This window comes from Pararge aegeria, chromosome 21, assembly GCF_905163445.1.
Source record: "Pararge aegeria chromosome 21, ilParAegt1.1, whole genome shotgun sequence".
NCBI classification, from domain to species: Eukaryota; Metazoa; Arthropoda; class Insecta; order Lepidoptera; family Nymphalidae; genus Pararge; species Pararge aegeria.
Genome location: NC_053200.1, coordinates 16,437,893 through 16,459,175, shown reverse-complemented (window position 1 = coordinate 16,459,175; position 21,283 = coordinate 16,437,893). Strand labels below are relative to the sequence as shown.

Sequence of the window (21,283 nt, the reverse complement as noted above, 5' to 3'; positions counted from 1 at the left end):
TGTCACGTGTCGTATTTATATACTGGCTATAGTGCGTGCTACGTGATTATCCTAATCACGAGCAGCGCTTAATAACTGTTAGTGCTGCTTGTGCACTCTGCCCGCCGCGGAATTGTTTGACGCTAGTGGACGCTTCACGCGGACACTTAAACACTACACCAGTGTCCCTGCCCCGTCACTCGGCACGTGAGTACGCTTACTAATAAACAAAATAATAGTTCGCGTGGAAAGGGTTCAGTCTTGAGGGGATCAGCTCAGCAGTGATATGTATGGTGGGCCCAACGCCACCGACACATGTCACTTGGCTGAACGAGGTGGTTCTCCACACCAGCATACACCAGTCTCGATGTTCTACAGCCTTGACATCGTTACTGCACAATACACCTTTTGTGACGTATCTACATTTTAACACCTCGTCATACACTGAGAATTACATCATAAATTGTGTTACGATTGGCATGTAACAGAAGACCTTGGCTTCTCCCATTCGCTATGACGTTCAACTCATAATATAGTTTGTGGTGCAAGCAGCAACATGAGTACACTCCAGATTTTCTAATTTTTCTTATAATGTTAAAAATCTTTATATTAATTTTAGGTGTAAGTGTTAGGTGTAGTGCTCGAGGACAGACGTTCGACCGTTATCTTTGGAAGTAGTATATTATAGGGTCCTCTTTTGTGGAAACTTCGCAAGCGCGATGCAGGCTCTTTGGGGCGCCATCTACTTTGGTAATGTACAGACCGACACAATATTAGTGTGTTTTTATTATTTTCTTTACAATTTAAAATAAACTTTACACTTAAAATTAATGTAAAGATTGTTTACATTATAAGACAGGTAAGAAATAATAGAATTTGATCAAAATTTATAAAACTATTTTGAATTGTACATATTAATTAATATCAAGTTAAAAAAAAATTGCCTTAATACTAGAGGTGTCGAAATGACGTCACAAAATGCATTCGCGCATACAAACGATTCCAAAGTCAAAGAAAATCAGGGACCCGACCATACATTTATAATCTATTTTTCAGTAAATATATATATGTATATATGATTGCACCGATGATATGTAATATATAGTCAATTGTTTTAAAACGATGTTCTTAGTAATATCGTTTTTTGAAACTAATACAGACCATATAAGTTGGTGTGTTTCTGGTGGTTTATTTATTTTCGTCACCTAAACTCGCCCGTGAAGTGTCTCACGACACAGGGTAGTGATCTACCTTTATTCTCTGTGTGTTGGATGCTCCAATCCGTCAAAGAAAAATAGACTATATTATTGACATTGGAGTTACGAATTCCGTGCATTTGACTGTGAGCACACATCTCTCCGATTTTTATCCTGTAGAATTTTTCGATCTTGTGGTATAAAAAATACTGATAGCATCGTTTTAAAATCAACGCCAATATTATACATCACTCGGGACTCCTAAAATAGGTGCAGTCACACGTTCTGCCGACTCTGTTCAGAATGCAAAGTGTGAGATTTGCGTTTACTACCTTTAGAGCGCCAACTAGTGACAGTACGGTTTCTCAGTATTGTAAATAGATGGCGCTCTTTCGATTCCATAGAAATCGTAGTTAACTTACACGCGACCGAATAATTAAAAGTAGCTGGAAAATCACACACTTGGCACTCAGATGAAATAATTTCTAATAAAGAGCGTCATATCGATGTTTATGATACTGAAATTCGCGTCGCGTGCTGCGGTGTGGATGAGTGCGTGTCGGCCGGCGCCTAGGCGTCCTTGTGGCGGCGCGCGCCGTTGGCGGCGGGCGGCGCCATGCGCGCGTGCGTGTGGTCGCGCAGCTTGAGCAGCTCGTCCTGGATGCGCTCGGTGATGGCGCGCCGCGTCTCCTCCTCCGACGCGTTGGCCGACTTCAACCTGCGCGCGACGCCGCACTTACACCGCGTCCTCACTCCCGCGCACGGGCCGCTACCCGCGTTTATTACGGTTTGCACTAATCCCGTTGGAACCGGGGTCTCCTGGGGTATAATAACCCATGTTACTTCTGCTTCGTTAGGGCGTTAACAACTTTCGCATTTGTAATATCAGTAAGGATGGTATAAACACACTCGTTCCTGCTGTTTGTACGCTTGGGTCTTTTTAACAACGTAACCGATTTGAATGCAGTGTTCACCAATAGAGCACTGACCTCTATTAAACTATAGTACGCTAGTAGAGGTCAGCGAGATAGTGTTTCAAGAGGAAGGTTTATCTGTAGTATACATGCATATCGTATCAGATGAAAGCCAAGAAATTCAAAAATGTGTAATGCGATGTCGTATCGAAACATATTTTTGTGCGCTTCCAGTGCTTTCGTTTGCTAAACAATACACGATAGACCAAATGAGATAACGGAATTTATATAGATCATAGTCTAATCATGTTCAATATATATAATAATCACTTCGCTCAGTTAGAGTATCTGCATTGCAAACGTGCGAAGTCGGAATGTGTCGCTAGTAACATTATGAATGCTTCAAGCGTGTTCCATAACTAAGCAGCCAATGAACTTGACTTTTGGCATAGAGCTATTTGAAAGGACGGAGAGTACCACGGGCTATTTTTTACCCCAGGAAAACAAAGGTTCCCCCTTAGGATTTGTAAAAAAACGTAATAAACGCGGACAAAAGCTTATACTAGATACAAAACCGTTTGTGTCACCTATGTTTGACTCCACCGATGTATCAATCACGATGTCGTTGGGCACCACATATCTGACACTATGGCTTGCGCCTTTGAGATGGACAAAAGAGGAATTTCATCTACGAAAATGTCCTGGTAACATTGCATAGAAGCAGGCGTTACTTAGCAGATTTCCATGAAACACAATTAACATTAAGTAAATTAGCTTTGCTCCACGAAAAGTAGGAAAATCTGTACGATTTCTGTCAATTTAATTTAATTAAATTTCTTTAATCGTTATAATGATAAGCCTTCATTTTAAGTAAGTAGCTCAATAAATGTAATGGAATGAATATACCAAGGAACGCAAAATTGGAATGACCCATATTCTGTGTCTGTAATTAAATAACGTATATTGTATCATATTGTCAAGAGCTAATTTAAATTCGTTTTTCATATGTTCGTTTTCATATAGCTGCGACTTCGTTCGCGGTCGTTAAGGTTTTTAAAGAATCCCGTAGGATCAATTTATTTGTCCGGGCTTTAAATGATGCAATTTCTATGCGTAGGATGCAAGCTATATTTATAAAAAGTGTTGTCAACATCGGTTTTGCTTATAAGTTTTATGTACGCAAAATTTTAGTTGTGACTATGCGGAGACGCTACCCTTGTTATTTTCCCTATGCATTTCAGAATGCAAACTATTTCCGAACATCAAGATCGGTGAAGGTGAGCCAACGTACTACGGTTGAACCCATAATACGGCGCGTGGTGGGGCGCGCACTCACCTGTCCAGCAGCGCGTGCAGGCGGATGGGCTCGCCCACGGCCAGCGTGAGGCGCTGTCCGGCGCGCAGGCGGTAGGGCTCGACGTTGGGCAGCACGCGCGCCATGCCCTCGTGCCACACGGGCAGCACGAGCGGCGCGCGGCCCAGCGCCGCGCTGTCGGCCACGAGGCGGCCCACGCCCCACTTGAAGCGCAGGCGCTCCTGCTGCACGTTGACGCGGCCCTCGGGGAAGATGTGCACCCAGTCGCCCGCGTGCAGCCGCTCCACGCAGAAGTCCATGGCGGGCTGCAACACGAGGCACTCCCTACGTTAGCACTCCCGCCGTTACGGACACTGGGCTGCATGCATACAAACGACAGCTTAACTTCATATACGAGTGACTTTGGAACTAAATATAACTATTTTCACGCTCGAATGGCGCAGTGGGCGGAGCCCTGCTTTCTGAGTACGAGGCTGTGGGTTCGATTTCCACAACTGGAAAATGTTTGAGTGATGAACATGATTTTTTAGCGTCTGCGTGTTATATGTATATAATAAGTATTAATATGTATATTATTCATAAAAATATTATTCATCAGTCAACTTAGTAGGTACCCATAACACAAGGAACGTTTATTTTGAAGCTAGATGGCGATGTGTGTTGTCGTAGTATATTTATTTATTGTTAGAAATTCTTATATTAGTTCCTTAGACGCATTTCGAAATACGTCAATCAATTGAGGACAAAACAAAGTGGCAGCAGTCAGTGCAGTGGTAATAATATAGGCAACAAATGTAGATTTTTTGTTCTTTACAATATTCTGAAACTAAATTTATTTTCTGAGGTTGGGCAACCTATAAGTGGGTTTATATTGAAGCAAATTATGATCTAATATGTAAAATAGGTTAAAGTGTTTTATTAAAGCCCCAATAAATAAATCAAAAATTAGAAAATAAAAGGTGAAACTGGAGTAAGTCCCCGGGACGGTCATTTACGATTGTCTGTGTGTGAGTGTGCGTGTGTTGTTTAAAAAGCTTATAAGTATGACGAGTCTGTGCAAGTTCGTTTGTGTTTGTGTGTGTTATCATGTTTGGCATTGTATTTCTCGAAAGGATGAACTGATTTTGCTTGAAATGTTAATTAGTCGGGAATGTTTGATGAAAATCGTAGAACAGCCTCCATATGAATAATCCCTCGAATAACTAGTTGAAAATAAGCACGACATTGAAAATCGGGGGTATTTAAATTTACATGTAATAAGCTTTACGTGCTTAAAGGCTATGGCAAGGGTACGGCACTGGCAGGGTGTCGCTGTGGTGCGCGGTACCTGGTGCACGCCGGCGCCGCGCACCACCGGCACGCACTTGCCCAGCGCGAAGAAGGCGGAGTGCAGCGCGTTGGTGAAGCAGATGTCGTGCGCCGCCAGCGACCAGCGCATGCGCGCGCCGCTCAGCAGCGTGCCCGCGTCCAGCACGCCTGCAACACGAAGCGGCGGTCAGCGAGCGCCGCGCACTCGGGGACACTCTCAGCGCGCCCCGACACGCTTGAAACGGCGTGGGGCACTTTTTTTACAGCCTGGCACAAACTGACTCGGTTAAAATGGATGGCATCTAATTATATAGCACACTGACGAACGATCCTTCGCACAACATTTCATTTCTGAGGTAGTACTACCACTATTTGTATTTATTTTTATCAGATTTAATTACAAAAATGGAAAGATACAAATATGCTCAGATATGTACTAGCATGAAGAGCCCTGTGGAATGGCCCTGCCGAAACTTAAGACTCGATGGATCGGCGTGTTAAAGGATTTGCTACTTATTGTTTTTAACAGGCATGATAGTCATCGAACGCAAGCCTATCCAAGCGAGTTATATACTGCCTTATTTCTGGTTCTCACATTGGAAAGTGAGTTCGCCGATTATAATCCCTCGCATCCTACCACGTTCTACATGAAAAAGCACTTCTTCTCATCTTCATCTTTATCTAAGGGAGTAGTGGGATTAATAGCCGTTAAGTATCTTCTTGGCTGGGTCGTGTGTTAACTAAACCGGGCGCGTTTAATGCTTCTAGATGAGGGTTTCTGTTGTGTGTAACCGCAGCTCAATGTCAGATGTGCATACATGTTACCCCTGCCTCTGCGCATCGGTGCCCGCTAGACATGGTAAATGTGTATCTTTATACCACACTATCACGTTATCATCGGTGCTAAAAGGCAGTCTTCTTATTGAAGGATTTTCCTTACGCAATGGACGGTTAATTTCAGGAAGATTTTAATTTTAAATAGATTAAGTTTAGTGTTTCGACATCACTGGTCTTGACGAAAAAACGCTTGACGTCATCGATTCTCCCCGAGCGCGTAGCGACGTGACGTGCGCGTTAGCTGCGCGAAGCGACGTCACGCGCAGCGCACGCGCCTTCACCAGTCATCACTCAGCTGCGACACGCGTCACATGAGCGTGCCACGTGCGAGCCCGTCGGCCCACTGTCGGGAGAACCGGAAGACTTTTCTTACAGTGGATACTTTTCGGGAACATGGCATTGGATAGTTGCAGAGTCAGAGAGTTCTTTACCAATAGTTATATAAGTTTCATTTCCGTGAGCCGTCACAGCTTTTCGATACTCTAAAACATTTCTACCATTGCGAAAGTCCAAATCTTTTATGTAGGTACTCATGTATCAATAACCTTTTAACGTCCTAGAGCTGGGCAAAGGTCTGCTCTTTTAGAGGTTAGCGCATTTCCGTTTCTTATTACATTAACATGCTCTTCGAGGCACGGGGTTGGACACCGCCAATTCCTTAACTCAATTCTCAGTACCAACCGAGGTACTGTGGTTTTATTTACACTTTGCCTTGCAAGCTTTGTTTTCAATAATTGTACAATATCAACATATGACAACCTATAAAATCGTTCAAGCGAACTATGCTGAATGAACTATATTACATTTACATTTCGAAAAAATATTATTTAATGAGGTTGTACTTTCGCGGCGACATACCTATTCAATGTGACACGCAAACTAAAACACCCGATACAAATAAATTTTTCCCTTTTTGCATGGATCGTCAACTGAGTGCCAACCAATTACTTTGTGAAACCTTAATTTTATATTCAAATCTGTATTATTTCTTATCTATCTTTACGCAAAGACAAACCTAACATATATATCTAAGGGCTTGTATGTCGAATCCAATTTAAATATATTACAATAGTCAGTTGACTTGATTTTGTAGTAGCGGTATCTGTCGCCAGCACCCCCGCACTCCGCAACAGCCACCAGGTCACTCGTGTAATCATTTTCGGCAGCCCCCAAGTCGGTATCGCGTCAACATCGGAATCGCAAGTATCGATAGGATAATGCCCGCATCACATTCGCAACACGACAAGCGTGTGGGGTGGGATTAGCCCCTTACTATAATTTGTCGGACAGTGGTTAGTCGGGGACGATCTGTATTCATACAAAATTCGCGCCGATACCGAAATATATTGTACCGTGATACCTATCACGAAAACCACCGATTACGAATGTAATCGGTTAAAAACCGGTAAGTGCAAGTCAGACTATATTATACTAACAGTATAAATTGTTATTTGGTTAAATAATAATTATCCGACGGCTCCAAAAACACCGAACCCATCGTTTATACAGGGTTATTGCTTTTTGATTTTTGAGGAAACTGTTTCAACGAATGAGAGTTATTAGGCCCTAATTTGATCTAGTTATCAATTTTCTAATTAAATTTTTCAATTATAGGTACTTTTGTAATCAATCTACGGCCGAGTGGCGCAGTGGGTAGCGACCCTGCTTTCTGAGTCCAAGGTCGTGGGTTCGATTCCCACAACTGGAAAATGTTTGTGTGATGAACAGGAATGTTTTTCAGTGTCTGGGTGTTTATCTGTATATTATAAGTATTTATGTGTATTATATTCATAAAAAAATATTCATCAGCTATCTCAGTACCCATAACACAAGCTACGCTTACTTTGGGGCTAGATGGCGATGTGTGTATTGTCGTAGTATATTTATTTATTTATTATTTATCTATATCAGACTTCCCGTGAATTTGACACGGCACGCGTCGCGAGGCTATAGTTCTTGAAACGTGGTGAAGTATGTATCTAGCCTAAGACCGTGCACGTGTGCTTTCCCGCGTGCCGTTTAATCGCTCGGATGGACTCGTAAATTGTTACACATAATAATACATGACTCGGTGACATGACGGCGCGCGCGCATGTCGGATTATCACTAAACGATCTCGGTCGTGGGTAATCTTAGTACAAGCACGCAGGCGCCTGGCTTTTATCTACGTATCTTATCACATTAAAGAGTTAAAATTCTAAAGACAATTAATTAAGCAGTTACAATAAAACATAGCGCTCATTAAGTCCTGGTGGCATCCTTAAAACAAACAAAAAATGCGTGAGCCGTCATAAGACGCTGGCAAATTTATGTAACAGCATAAAATAACAGATTAATGAAAAGATTGATAATGAAAGCATTACAAATTTCTGCCATAAAATAATGACTATTTATTACATAAATATGCATTTCTATTATATCAAAATTTAAAAATTTATGTGATATATACGTATAGTACATATATTCCATCAAATATCGTGGCGATGCCGCAATCACCTGTATCGCCACGCCAACAATCATGTTTACCCTCCCTATAATTGCTGAGGTCACAGTCGAGCTGTGCGGTTGTACCCCGCGGTCTCGTTCAGCGAGCCTGCGAGAGCGAGGAGGAGGGTAGTTACCCCAGAGGCCGGGGTCGTCGAAGCACGAGTGGTGGTTGGACACGGTGAGCAGCGGCACGCCGCGCGGCCGCCGCACGGCCCTCTGCAGCGCCTCGCGGTTGTACACCGTGGTCTTGTTCAGAAAGTCTGCAAGCACAACCACGTTACTGCAACTTTCATATGGATATAAGATCCAATTACATTCACCACCAAGTAAAAGTTATTGGATCTTTAAGAAATAAACAAACGGTTACATTTTACTCTGACATTGGAGTGTTTCCTTGCTCGCAAGAGACTATACGATTGCGAGCTTACAAATCTTAATAGTATTCATAGGGAACTGGCCAGAATCAGTGCCATCCCCCGGTAACGTTGTTACTTCCCTTATAGTGGTTCAGTGCAGTTCGAGTGACCAAATGGACAAATTCACGCCATGATCTGGAATGTCTTCCGGCTTCTGTTTTTCTGTCCCCCAATTATAACATGGGTTTCCGAACGTGGATAGATACTTCGAGACAAGGGCGGTCCACCTTAACACATTCGCTTACTACCAGTATCCTTAGAACAAGATTTACAAACTCGCAATCGTAATAACGTTTTCCGAGTATCAAAACACTGACAGCAAAGCAAAATGGAAGTTATAACAAATCAATCCGCACTTGTTTAGACAGCTGCCTGCCTTGCGGGATAAGCGACTCTAATTCAAGTTTATTAAGGTCAATTTTACTTTAACCTCATTGTTTTACGATTCTCGAATACGACTCCATGGTTGCGAGCGTGCTAACTTTATACTAAGGATACAGAGTGGTCGCAGTAAACAAATGTGATCGTATTAAATTCAAATAGAGATGTGTGAGATTAAAATTACATTATCAGAAGTAAAAAAATTTAAAACCGCGCTTTCGAACTGCGAAAGTAACGCCACAATCATCATAATAGTTCATGCATGAGGCGCATATACCTAAACAAACCGGTAAATTGACTATTGCGATTTTATGTAGGTCTACGAATTAGTTAAATTGTACATTTATCAAGCTATACAACCAAGTAAAGCTGTCATTATGACATCTAAATTAAAGTCTTTTCACACTACATATATAGTTTACAGTGAACATGAGATAACCTACCGGTACAGAAAAATGGCTGTTAGACTGTCTTATGAAAAGAAGCACCCAAGCATAAATGTGATTGAATGTATAAGTAATTCATTTAATTGAATGTAAATAGAACTATTGGATACTATTTAATTATCCAAGCAGGCCCCGATCAGACTACTGGATGTATACAGTAGTTACAAAGAGATCGTCGTGAAAGGTTGTTTCCTGAAAAAAAATGAAAATGTATGCGACGACTGCAGCGACCCTTGTGGCCTTCATTCTATTCATTTTATATCGCGTAAATAAAAAAAACATTACAATAAATTAGTAGGAATTAATGATGAATGAATTATACCCTGATTTTAAAGTGAGTCAATACTTGAAAACAACCGTACGATTACGATCTCGTATTAAGTAACTTTACTTATGGTTGCTAACTTGGGTCTTCTCGTAGCTTCCCAAATAATCGAAAGAACCAGAGAATCCAAACGATCTATCGCTTAAAAGTTGCTGTCCAAAATAGTGACGATTGGTTGCGTTTGACCATTTACTTGCTTGCAACAGGTCTTGGTATTACACAAAGAGAAAATCGCCAAATTTGTTGCGATTATCATATAATATTATTGTCATGTCGTGTTATTATTTATTGTCGATATTGACACTGGCCTCTACTAAACGAATGATTTTACGGCACAGTAAGTTGTATATACAATCCAATGTAGAGTGAAGACAGACCGAGACATCGTTTAGCAACTATCCAAAAAGTTACGAACTGGAAAGGGTGCTGATTGGTTTCCCTGGTAAAGAAGCACTGAGAGATTCTCAAGTAATGCTCGCGAGTACGGCGTAACACAGTAAACCACTGATACGTCGCATGTCCAGGTAAGTGGAACAAACGATCGCCCTGTGATGTGTGCCCGCGCCCCGCGGCACGCTTGTCTAGTGAGGCAAGACCGTCGCGTCGTTACAGCGTCAGCCGCCGAGTGTGAGTGAACACCGCTCAGCCACCACACCTTGCTTCACCACAAGGACAGCATTTAGTTATCAAGTCGTTACCTACCGAGTAAGTAATTGGACTTCACCGTGTTTGTATGAAAATGCTGCGCTGGTTTTTCAGGGATAGAAGTATTTTATGTCAATATGCAATGGGGCAAGACACATGCCAAGAGATAATTAGATCTTCTTATTATTTCGTCTTATCTCCTAGAAATAGGTAGAGATAATTATCACATGGTATTTTAACCTTTTCAGTCTGAACCTGTAAAAAAGTTAGAGGTGCGTCTTTAACTTTTGCATTGCAAGCAAGTAATCAAATATCACTTGCTTAAATGGTGAAGAAAAACATATTGAGGAAACCTAAGAGTTATCCATTATCATAATAGTTATGTATATCATAGAGTTATCATATAAAAAATTGCATCAACATTAGCTGAGCAGTTTAGCTTGGCCATAAATTACACTACACATTTTATTATATTTTTTCCATTATTAAGTGGTCTTACCACTTTATACCATTCTTTATGTAATAAAATCCAAGCACTCACTATTTTATTGCTGTTAAGGAAGCAGTGCTTAATTAGACCGGTGTCTGTACTTTTGAAGGAAGAGAAACAAATCAGAAAAACACCAAAAATACAAAACCCACCAACTTTAGTTAAATAAGAACAATATATATGAAGGAGGAGTTGTCAAGTAATGAATAATAATGATATAAATGTAAAAACTGCTTACTCATTTATTAGTTAGTCACTTATGACTTGATAAACATTAAATGTTTATTACGATCATATTTCTGAAAGTATTACTACCATATATTAATTTATAAAACATAGTGCTGTAGTCTGTTAAAACATTGCAAGCCAGTTTGATAACCCTACATTTTTAGGATTTCATAGTGATAAAAAGGAACCATCACAATTTTATCGCGTTTTATCTGTCGACCCTTAATAATGCCTATATGGCACAACTCTTAAAATCAGTAACAATTTAATGTTACTATAGACACAGCCCAGGTGGCAGACAACTTACATATGTATTTTTAGTTAACAATATAAATTAATTAAGTAGTAAGTAGAATGTCAAACTGGTCATTTAGTTAGCCGAAAGGCAAGGTCATATGCTAGGTACTTCAATGAAAATGCAAAAGAAATGTTGCACCAGATCTCGCAGAGTAATTAAATTAGGTATCCATAGCAAAAAAATTAGCTAATGAAATGAATCTACAAAATGTTTATTCTAGTTTTTTCATGCTACTCATATGCTACAGTTAGTTGACTAGTTTGAGAAAAATACCTAAGCAGGGATGCCTAGTCCTTACTAACTACTAGCTATTCCTTTCTCTGACCTAAGTAGTTATCTACAAAGTGATAAAACAATAGCTTTGTTATAAGTAAAAGTGAAATTGATGACTCAGTTTACAACAAAATCATATACCCCGTTTTATTAAACCAACAATATATATTGTGCACTATTAACCATGTGACAAAACCTTTTTTGTTGTTATAATTTAACTGTTGTAAATGATAATACCAGAATTTTTACCCGCTATTGCCGTTTTAATCGTGCATGAGATCTAAGGCTCATTTACAAAATAATGTAGAGTTGTTGTGTATTGATAATGTTCTGTTAGTAATATTAATGAGGTTTAACTGAACGGGTTTCGACGCATTTAAAGCTAAAAAGGCATGCACAGTAAGCAGTTCGTTCAGAACTTATGAAACCAACAAGTTCTGCTGAGCAGTACAGGTTACTGGTAATTGCGCGCTATTATCAACATATGAGCACTAAGATGCTGGGTGGGCGAGGGTCGATGGAGACCTACCTACTATGAGCTTGCTGAACAAACCGACCACTGCCACTGTGATGGAGCTCGCACAGGTCCACAGCCTGCCCGGGTTCCGCAGGCGCGGGATGATCCAGCCGATGTCGTAGGCCATGGTCCACACAACACCCCGCACTGACACTACAACAACAACATCGTTTCTTTGATTGTCTGAGCGAATTTACGTCCGCGCACCGCCCGATCCGAACAACCTTGGCTGAACGATACCAATACGAATCGCGAACGACATTTAATCCGTTTGACTTTGACAATGCTTTGACAGACACTGAACAAATTGTCATTTATTGCTGTCAGTTGCGTTCCGAATCAAGCGGAAACTTTAGCTATTTAGTTATAGGGTAGTAATTAGTGTTTAAGTATAATACAGGTATAATTTATTTATTCGAGTTCAATATTAGGTACCTTATTTTTTAGATATAATAACATGACATTGATTTAGATAAAATTAATTGTAAGTAATTAATAAATGAGTCCAACGGAACGTGTTCCACGTGTTTCCATTAATCGGGTGTTGCTAGTTAATACTTCGTCAATCAGCTGTTCGAAGTGCTTACCTACATCCTTTATTTTTATTTTAACTTGGTCAGATTAAAAGAGTAGTAATCAAAAACAAACGTTATATTATAAGTACAAAAACAACAAACAAGATTTGTCTCTGCCACGAGCGATAACGCCACTGGAGGCTTATCAATAGTAGACATAAACTGCTGCTGCTGCTGCTTTTTCGACATCCCTAGCTCAAGTGGTTCGATCCTCTGCAGGGGCAATTTTGGATTATTTTTTGGTCCCTTGGCAGGCTTTAGCCGTGGTTAGTCTTACATAGACAAAGTAGACGTAACGCCAAGCAATTTAGAATTCCGGTAAGGAACCTAATTTGGGATCCATATCATGAACACGTTAGTAGGCCACCATCCTAGATTGCATCATCAGGTGAGTTTGCAGCCAAGGGTTGTAATGGATTTAAAAAAAAAATCTCTTTAAGAGAAGTGTTTGTCTTTAGTCAGAAATATGATGATTAACTAATGCTAGACTTGGCAATTCAAATTTATACAAGTACCTACTTTCCTGGAGGATGGCTAGCTTATAAGTTTAGGTGGCGGAGTTGGATGTACAACCTCCCAGTCCCAGTATCTGAACTTAGTCACTAAAATAACATTTTTAAAAACAGATAGCATTTTTTATTAATCTTATACATAAGACAAATTACAGTCTTTCTTGTCAATTCCAAGAAATAAATTATTCTTATTTTCTAAACATGTTTCTCTAGGTAAAAGATAATAAATAAATGAAGTTTAAAAAGAAAACAATGCAATTTCTATGTTTGTCACATTGATATTCGCTAAACTAGGCTATACAATAAGGTCACACGCGTTCTAAAAACAATGCCGTGTGGTATGAGCTAATATTTGATGCGGGCTCACCTTACGTAACCAACCAGTAGGTATAGCTTGCTACATAAAAAAGAGTACTGACTACGTACTACGTACATATCCAACCAACCAATCTTTAATGATAAATAAATAATAGAACTTAAAGTTATAGTTATCAATTATAGAAAGTATGTTTACGGCCCATTTAGAAACTATGATTATAAAATTGGAAGTCGTTGATTATATTTTTTAAATAACAGCGAACGTAGCTTCCGTAGTTTATTACATTCGACATTGTCAGTCAAAGTATTTCTGCAAATCAACTAAAAATAATCAAAATCATATTACATTTATTCCTAAAGTCTTAGTAACTTAATTCTTGTCCACTTGAAGGTTCGCACTCGTTCTTTTTATGTGTCCACCGGCTATACCTAAGTACACCTAAGTACAGGATATCTATTCAACTCCAACGAACGAGCTGCTTTATAAAAATATTTACTTCTAGCGGTGCCCTTCCTTTTGCTTTCTACTTATTTACAGAAATTAATGGATTATCTTATGTTTTTTTGTATCACTTTGAGTGTCCTTTGTTTTTGGTTCATAACACCACAACAGTACAGTCGCAAGGACGTCGAACCGAACTGAAGAGTTTGAAGAGTTTACAACTCCATCTTTGTCATCGGAGCAGGTTGGTTCAGATCGGTCGGCTTTCAAAGAAAGGACCGATCGACATTGGTTTGCACTTCACAGGGATATAAGGTGTGAAGTCAAAAATTGCGTCCAAGTTTTGAAACTCATTTATAAACCCGTTCTTCGGGCGCACTGCACTGGCTAAGCTTGGGCCTCAATTGCGCACAGCACATTAACCCGCACTTTTATAAGATGCCATTGCAATCTAAATCCTCACGGCTCGTTTACTGCCCTCATTTCGCAACAGGTCGAACTCATATTCCACGGCGCTGCTGTAGTCATCGTGGCCTTCCGGATACATCCTCACCAGAAGATGCTTCCTCAGAGGAACCGTTGGAGCCAGAGCCACCAGCTCGCTAGTCGGTCCCTCATCTTCGGCAAAGAGGTCGCTGAGGTCGTAAATAATGTCTTTCTCGTTCAATGCCTCTCCCCGTAGCGGCACGGCGGCCGCGCACGCGCAGCAAAAGAGCACAGTGATAGCGGTGCGCATCTTTGGAAGCTTAGCGGTGAACTGGTTTCCCCAGATTTTAACGTTACATATAAATGCTTTATTTGTACAGTGGGCTATAAAATACTTATATTAAACTTATAATATTGCATTGAAATATCTGAATACGACCACTAGTTTGATATAAAGCTAGACAGGCTACGCGCTGTGTAGCTCCTGTAAATTCCCAGTACTAGAACTATAAGGGTAGTAACAAAAATTAACAAAGTACATACAAAGTACCTACGCCTTGCAGGTATGAGGCAGGTAGTTGGATCCGCTATGCATTATATTAGCCTATAGGTAGGACCAGACATAAATGTAATATATCGAAACATAACTCAAGGAATCTTGATTTTGCATCATTTTAGTAGTACCTATTTCGTTTAACATGGACAAAAAATATCTTACTTGTGTTATTAGTATTGTATTTTAGACGTATATTAAAATAATTAAAAGAACGTAAAGAATAATATAGGTGAATGTACTGATTATACATCGGAATAGAATTTAGAATGCAGTGGGAAAGGCCCAGCAGTAAAACAGCCGTCAGCCGTCCTCAGAGATGTTTTCCCTCTCCAACCGTCCTCCGGCCGTGCGGGCCTCCGCGAACCCTGACACCGGCGACTGATGACCGCGTAGCAGGCACTGACCTTGACCACATGATCAACTAACAAATATGGTTTTAAATATCAATACTTATTTTGACCAATCGATGACCGCGTTTTTGTACCCTACCCAGGAGGAAATCGACGAGGAGACACTTTTCTCCCGGGGAACGGATACAATTATATCTTTTCTCTTTACAGCTTTATCATCTCTCCCAGCATTGAAAAATAGGAATAATATCCAAATAATGGATATGTTAAATATAACCCTTGTCTTGCATATAATCGTGGAATAAAATTGTTGTCTCCTTCCCAGGCTAGCCGTGCAGTCGGATGGTAACCTTTGGTGGGTACGTAGGCATAGGCACTGGGTACGAATATGTATTCTTTGTATTTGTGAGTCATTCTAAAAGGGTTGATAGACTTCACAATTGTGTAGAGATTTCTACTATCTAATCGTTAGATAAGATAACTCGGAACGCAAGCGCACCAAACTTATTTCGAAAACTATTATTAGAACTCCGATATGCCACACACACACACACACACACACACACACACACACACACACACACACAAACGACCGTTATGTTAAAGCGCAAGGAAACGTTCAAGCCGCCGCATTGAGCCATCGCGCCCCTTCCCTCCGCGAGTTCCATCGAACTATGGGGAGTGTTCCGAAGAGTCGTTAGAAATAATACTAACTGTATGCTCTCAGGAAGTATATCTCCTCGCAAAGGATTAACGTGTCCATCTGCCAAGACCAATCTCTAACGTTGTTTTCTAATATAATGGTGAAACCAGCCCTTAACCACGGGCCCGGACATAGTCATCATTTCCAGTCTACTAATGCCCCACTTTTCGCCCAAACCGCCCCTCCTCTTCCGCAGGGGATAGCGTATTAGAGCTTTTCCCTCCACGCCGCGCTGCTCCAATGCGGAAAACCCGGCGCACGGTATCGCTAGGTAAACAAATGTGGGAAATACCTTTTTAAAAGTTACTCTAACAGGGACTCGAAGAAGTTTACCCCCGATTATTATACCACGTATACACCCGAACATCATACAACTAAAGATGTCGGCTCATCGACTGGCGGGTAATACGACGCGGTGAGTTGTATAGGCAAATGAACTTATCAGAAGTTGTACGCGAATGATGTCAGAGGTAGTTCTTTTATAGTCGCAGACAGAAACGATTTTTTTAGTATGAAATACTGTATAGCCTAATTGTAGTATTTTTATGTAGGTAGGTAAACTAGGTACTTGCGAAACCGGTTAGTATAGCAGGCTTTTTTGGTTTTAAGTGGTTTTATTATAAATATTATCGTGTGCGTAAAGTACTTTCACCAATCAGCACTGGGCCAGCGCGGCGTGGTAGACTACGGGCTTAACACTTCTCACTGTGGGAGAGACCTGTGCCCAGTAGTGGGCCGGTAATGGGTTGATATACTTTTGTCATTATTTTGAACATGTTCTACATAAAAACAATGAAACCACGAATTATATTCCGTTGACGTAATTCAACTGATGTACGCTAGGCTGAATTATTACAACTGCTGCCTTCTTTTCTAGCGACATCTGTCGAGTGAAGGGAGTAGTGCGCTAGAGTCAGTGCGTGTAGAGGTTTGGCAAATCACCGTTAGAGGACATCTGTATATTAAAGCTTCAAGTTAATTGGTTTGAAATAAGTACTGTTTGAATAATCATTATATATTTTTATAATGAAACAGTAATTTTGTTTTATAGCTATTAACTGTAATTTAAAAGATTATGATATAGGAAGTATTTAAATTAAGTTCACAAAATTCAACTATCTCAATAACGACTCCGTGGCGCAACGGTAGCGCGTCTGACTCCAGATCAGAAGGTTGCGTGTTCAAATCACGTCGGGGTCACATTATTAACTTTTTTACTTCGTTTAAACCAATAAATAACTGTTAAAATTATATAATTATTCTTCTATTACCATATTTTGGCCCTAGTGTCCAGGGCCATCTAATTATGTCATGAGACAAATTACTAAATATTTTGACGACTGTCAAAATAAGATTTCAATTTCGGCCGACGAGGTCCAAGTCGGCATACACAGTCAGCAGTCAGTCAGCATGTCTAGAGTCAACGTAGACCTATCTTTTTTATCGAGACTACCGATTCCCGATGACTAAAACGTCCGTTAATCAGCTAGCAAAAACCAATTAATATTTTCTGGTGATGCCCTTAGGGGCATTGAAATGTGATTTTAGCAAAAGGAACTAAATTTCTTTTAGGAAAAACAAAAAATGGAGATGCCGGGGATCGAACCCGGGGCCTTTCACATGCAAAGCGAACGCTCTACCACTGAGCTACATCCCCCTCTGGATCATATGTTGAATTGAAGAAGTGAGACATTCGCTTTATTTTTATACAGTACATAATAAACATTCACTTTGTTTCGGTTTATTATGTACTGTTGAGACGGTATAAGCACTGTGAGTAATGTAATGTATGTTTTATTAAACTATTGCACTGACTGAGGGTGGTTTGCAGTTGTTCGTCGACTGGGTTCGGCTTTGATCTTTGATGTGAATTAAAAATTTTGATGTTTTGTGATAAGAAAACTGACTATAACGTGAGTAGTTACACTTGCACACGAAAGGTTCCGCGCCACGGTGCAATATAAAGCGGTTAAGATTAAGCATAAAACACCAAAAAAGACCCTTCTTTTACATACTTTATTTTCCACTTATTACGTGCTACGCAACGCACATCGGAGGCGATGGCACCCTTCGGGTATGGAACCCAAAACACTTGTTATTTTAAAAGTTGGTATAAAATTCCATCGCGGACAAAAATTTGTTATGATACTCAATAAGTTGCCAGTGTATCTATTCGACGCCGAGTGTACTGAGGCTGCGCTGGTCAAAACGTGGTAAAAACCAATGCTATAATAATAATTGTGGTACGTTGCGCAAGGATTCATGGAAGCAGCCGGGGCGGTCAAACATTTGTAATTAGGTGATTTTAATTCTCAGAAGCAGCCGCTGGGTAACACCCAGGGAACAAAGATCATAAAACCGTTAATTACCTTACTAGTATCATAGTATAAATATGTTATATTAATATTGAAATCTCGAGAATAGCTGCCGTGTAAATTTCGTATTTTTCAAAGATGCCTGGACATTTAAGCGTTATTTTGACAATCTTCGAAATAAATCAAAATTCTTGTAAAAAATGTATGAAAATCCATATATGTGGTGGTTTAGCTCACAAGTGTCGAGTAATTGAAAAACTGGACGATCTTTTACCCCGAGACACGGCAACAAAGGGTGTCTAATCAGAGGTTTTATTTAAATTTCGAAGTTGGTTTGCAAATAGAAATCTGTTTATTAAAACAAAAAACAAACGCGGTAAAAATTGTAGTTCGATGATCATTATTTATTTTGGAAAAGAATTGTTGAAGTATGTGACAAAATTAGTTTTGAGAAATATATACAACTTACAAGCCTCGGCCACAACTAGGCATTGATGGGATTACGTATGTACATATATTAGGTACACGTTCGTCCATCGACGCCTCGTTTGCTGGCCGCTGCGGTAATGTACTATTTCTGCGAAGTGTGTGATGCGGTTTTGTCAGGTAGTGCAGGGAGCGGGTCGCGGCGGCGCGGACTCCGCTCAGCGCGCCTCCGCCTCCATGATGAACTCGGCCATCAGCAGCTCCATGGTGGGCGCGATGCCTCGTCGCTGGCAGCCCAGCTTGAAGCACTCGGCCACGCGCAGGATGCGCCAGCAGTGCTCGGCCTCCGCGTCGTGCTGCTGCTCGCACTCGTGGATCAGCTGCACCATCTGCTGCGACAGCACCTCGCCTGCCGACACGATTCTTTGCATAGTAACAATCGTTGGACCAAGCCGATGGTCCCCCCATTGCCTATAAACATAGAGCCTTGCCTTCAGGCCGGAACAACAAATTCAACAATGCTGCTTAGCGGCTTCCTCAAACGAGCTCTGTTAAAAAGCTGCTAAATGTGTGCAAGTATTTTTTTTTAATCCTTAAAAACCACACCAAATAGATCTTCAAAAATGTATTCCAAAAGATGTTGACTTTACAATGATTGTAGTCAACATCACCTGAGTATGATCCGGTGTCAGTGTGTTGAAACGTGCGTGGGGATTACATTTAGGAATATAAACAAAGAGTGGATTTAAGCGATTGACTCACTAAAAACGGACATAAATTATTGATTTCTGCATATCGTCTGATAAAAGTACAGAATTCCTTATTGGGGATATAATGCTTCTATAATATGATACCGAAATTAATATTAGATCTACATACCGCGGGGTATTGCGGGGTTTTATGCCGGATTTTTCTCGGTAGAGTCTGCCTTCCGAACTGGTGGTAGAGTCACTACAAACATACTGACTAGACGTTTCAAATGTGCTTAACTGGGCCTACTATTAATTAAATATTATACCTATTTCAATAAATAAATGTATAATGTTGGTATTGTGCACATATAAAGTTTGAAGAAATTATGGTCAAATCTAGCTTGATTTTAGTGAGTGGATAGTATTTGATAAAGCAAAGTAGCGGTTATCACCATTCGGGAAGGACTTGATAAACTTGTCGGTGTTCTCGTGGTGCATGCGGTGCGAGTCGGTGAGCAGATTGAAGTGCGCGCTCATGCACTTGATGGCGCAGCCCAGCTCGCGGTCCTCGAACTTAAAGTCGTCGCGCCAGAAATGAAAGAACTCTTCCATCTTGTCCTCCGACAGCTGACTCTGCGAGAATACAGCAAACGAGTAAAAGCAGATACATGGCAAATGGAGGGTGCCGCATCGGGCCCATCATAAACACCCCATTTTACGCCTACAACCGGGCATGGGTCTCCTTTCAGAAAGAGAAGGGTGTGACTGTAGTTCACCACGCGGGTCAAGTGCACATTATCAGTCTTCACACCTTCACCTCTTTGGAACATTATATATGTTTTTCAATTAAAAACGCACATAACTTCGACCAGTCAGAGATGCGTGCCGGGGATCTAAGTCGAACACACCGAAAGGCATGCCGATTTTTATTTGTGAATAGGTTTGAATACACATTTCTCTAAATGAGTTAAGTAGCATTCTTTTTATTTTATTTTTTAAATGATAAAAATTGACGAAGAGTTTGAAAATGTAACTGTTTTTTATCTTCGCCATTGGTTGCCTGGAAGAAATCGCTATGTAGAGATAAGGCCGCCAAATTGTATACGTTGTTTTGTTTTACTTTTCTTTTTGTTCTATGTACTTTTTGTGGTGGGCAATAAAAGTATATTCATTCATTCATTCAATGTAAAACCAAGAGTGGATTGAACGGCGTATGTCAGGAAATCTGGTATAGCCTGGTATATACCTAGGTGAAGGAATAGGCATCTCGTTAATAAGGTAGGTAAATGTAATACAAGGGTTCGTGTTTAGCAAATAAATGTATATAAATAGAGTTGAGTTTATGAAGATGTGTATGTCGCTAATAATTTCTAAAATTTAAATCTATGATTTTAAGATATGACCAATATTCAGTTGCTCTTACTTCCTCTCTGCAGTGCTGTAGCGCTTCTCCAAATCCAAGAGTGACATCTTTCATGACCTCTACATCCGCATGCAGACAGGCAGTGAGGCTACATAGCACCAAAACAGCTTTCCGGTTAATCATATTTGATTGGTACTTTATCTCCCCTATATTTTTTATCTTGTCACAGCTCTCTGTTTGTCCTGTACTGTATAAAATGACGAAGCTAGTTTACCATTTACATTTTTATACTAGCAGTGGTAATTGGCAGTTCTGGTACATTCTGTTGGCTGAATTAATTTCTAACATTTTTGTTGCAGAACATACAGAAGGCGGGGTCTGCTCGTCATATGAAGTACTTCATTAATGTCTGATACCGCATTATTAGTGCAAATTAATTATGTTTGTTTATCTGCTTTGTTGCTGTTTGGTAACCTTGTGCTATGGAGTAAGTAAACAGTGTCTAATTGTCTTATTAAATAAGCAGTTTTCGCCTTCATCCGGTAGGTAG

The 21,283-nt window shown here is 40.3% G+C and overlaps 2 protein-coding genes and 2 non-coding genes across 4 annotated transcripts; 1 reads left to right on the top strand and 3 right to left on the bottom strand.

The window, feature by feature from the left end:
- Positions 1-882: 882 nt before the first annotated feature.
- On the bottom strand, positions 883-12,333 carry LOC120633222 (tafazzin homolog). The gene is made up of 5 exons (XM_039903375.1): positions 12,068-12,333; positions 8,171-8,296; positions 4,732-4,880; positions 3,426-3,709; positions 883-1,893 (listed from the first exon to the last, which is right to left on the bottom strand). The coding sequence occupies exons 1-5, from the start codon at positions 12,180-12,182 to the stop codon at positions 1,746-1,748; spliced, it is 822 nt and encodes a 273-aa protein (XP_039759309.1). The 5' UTR covers positions 12,183-12,333; the 3' UTR covers positions 883-1,745.
- Positions 12,334-17,065: 4,732 nt separating this feature from the next.
- On the top strand, positions 17,066-17,137 carry Trnaw-cca. Its single transcript has one exon. It is a non-coding gene; the product is annotated as a tRNA-Trp (tRNA).
- Positions 17,138-17,522: 385 nt separating this feature from the next.
- On the bottom strand, positions 17,523-17,594 carry Trnaa-ugc. The gene has a single exon. It is a non-coding gene; the product is annotated as a tRNA-Ala (tRNA).
- A 1,055-nt stretch (positions 17,595-18,649) lies between these two features.
- LOC120633157 (general odorant-binding protein 1-like) lies at positions 18,650-20,967 on the bottom strand. Its single transcript, XM_039903285.1, has 3 exons — positions 20,794-20,967; positions 19,823-20,003; positions 18,650-19,087 (listed from the first exon to the last, which is right to left on the bottom strand). The coding sequence occupies exons 1-3, from the start codon at positions 20,914-20,916 to the stop codon at positions 18,897-18,899; spliced, it is 495 nt and encodes a 164-aa protein (XP_039759219.1). The 5' UTR covers positions 20,917-20,967; the 3' UTR covers positions 18,650-18,896.
- Between the last annotated feature and the right edge of the window lie 316 nt (positions 20,968-21,283).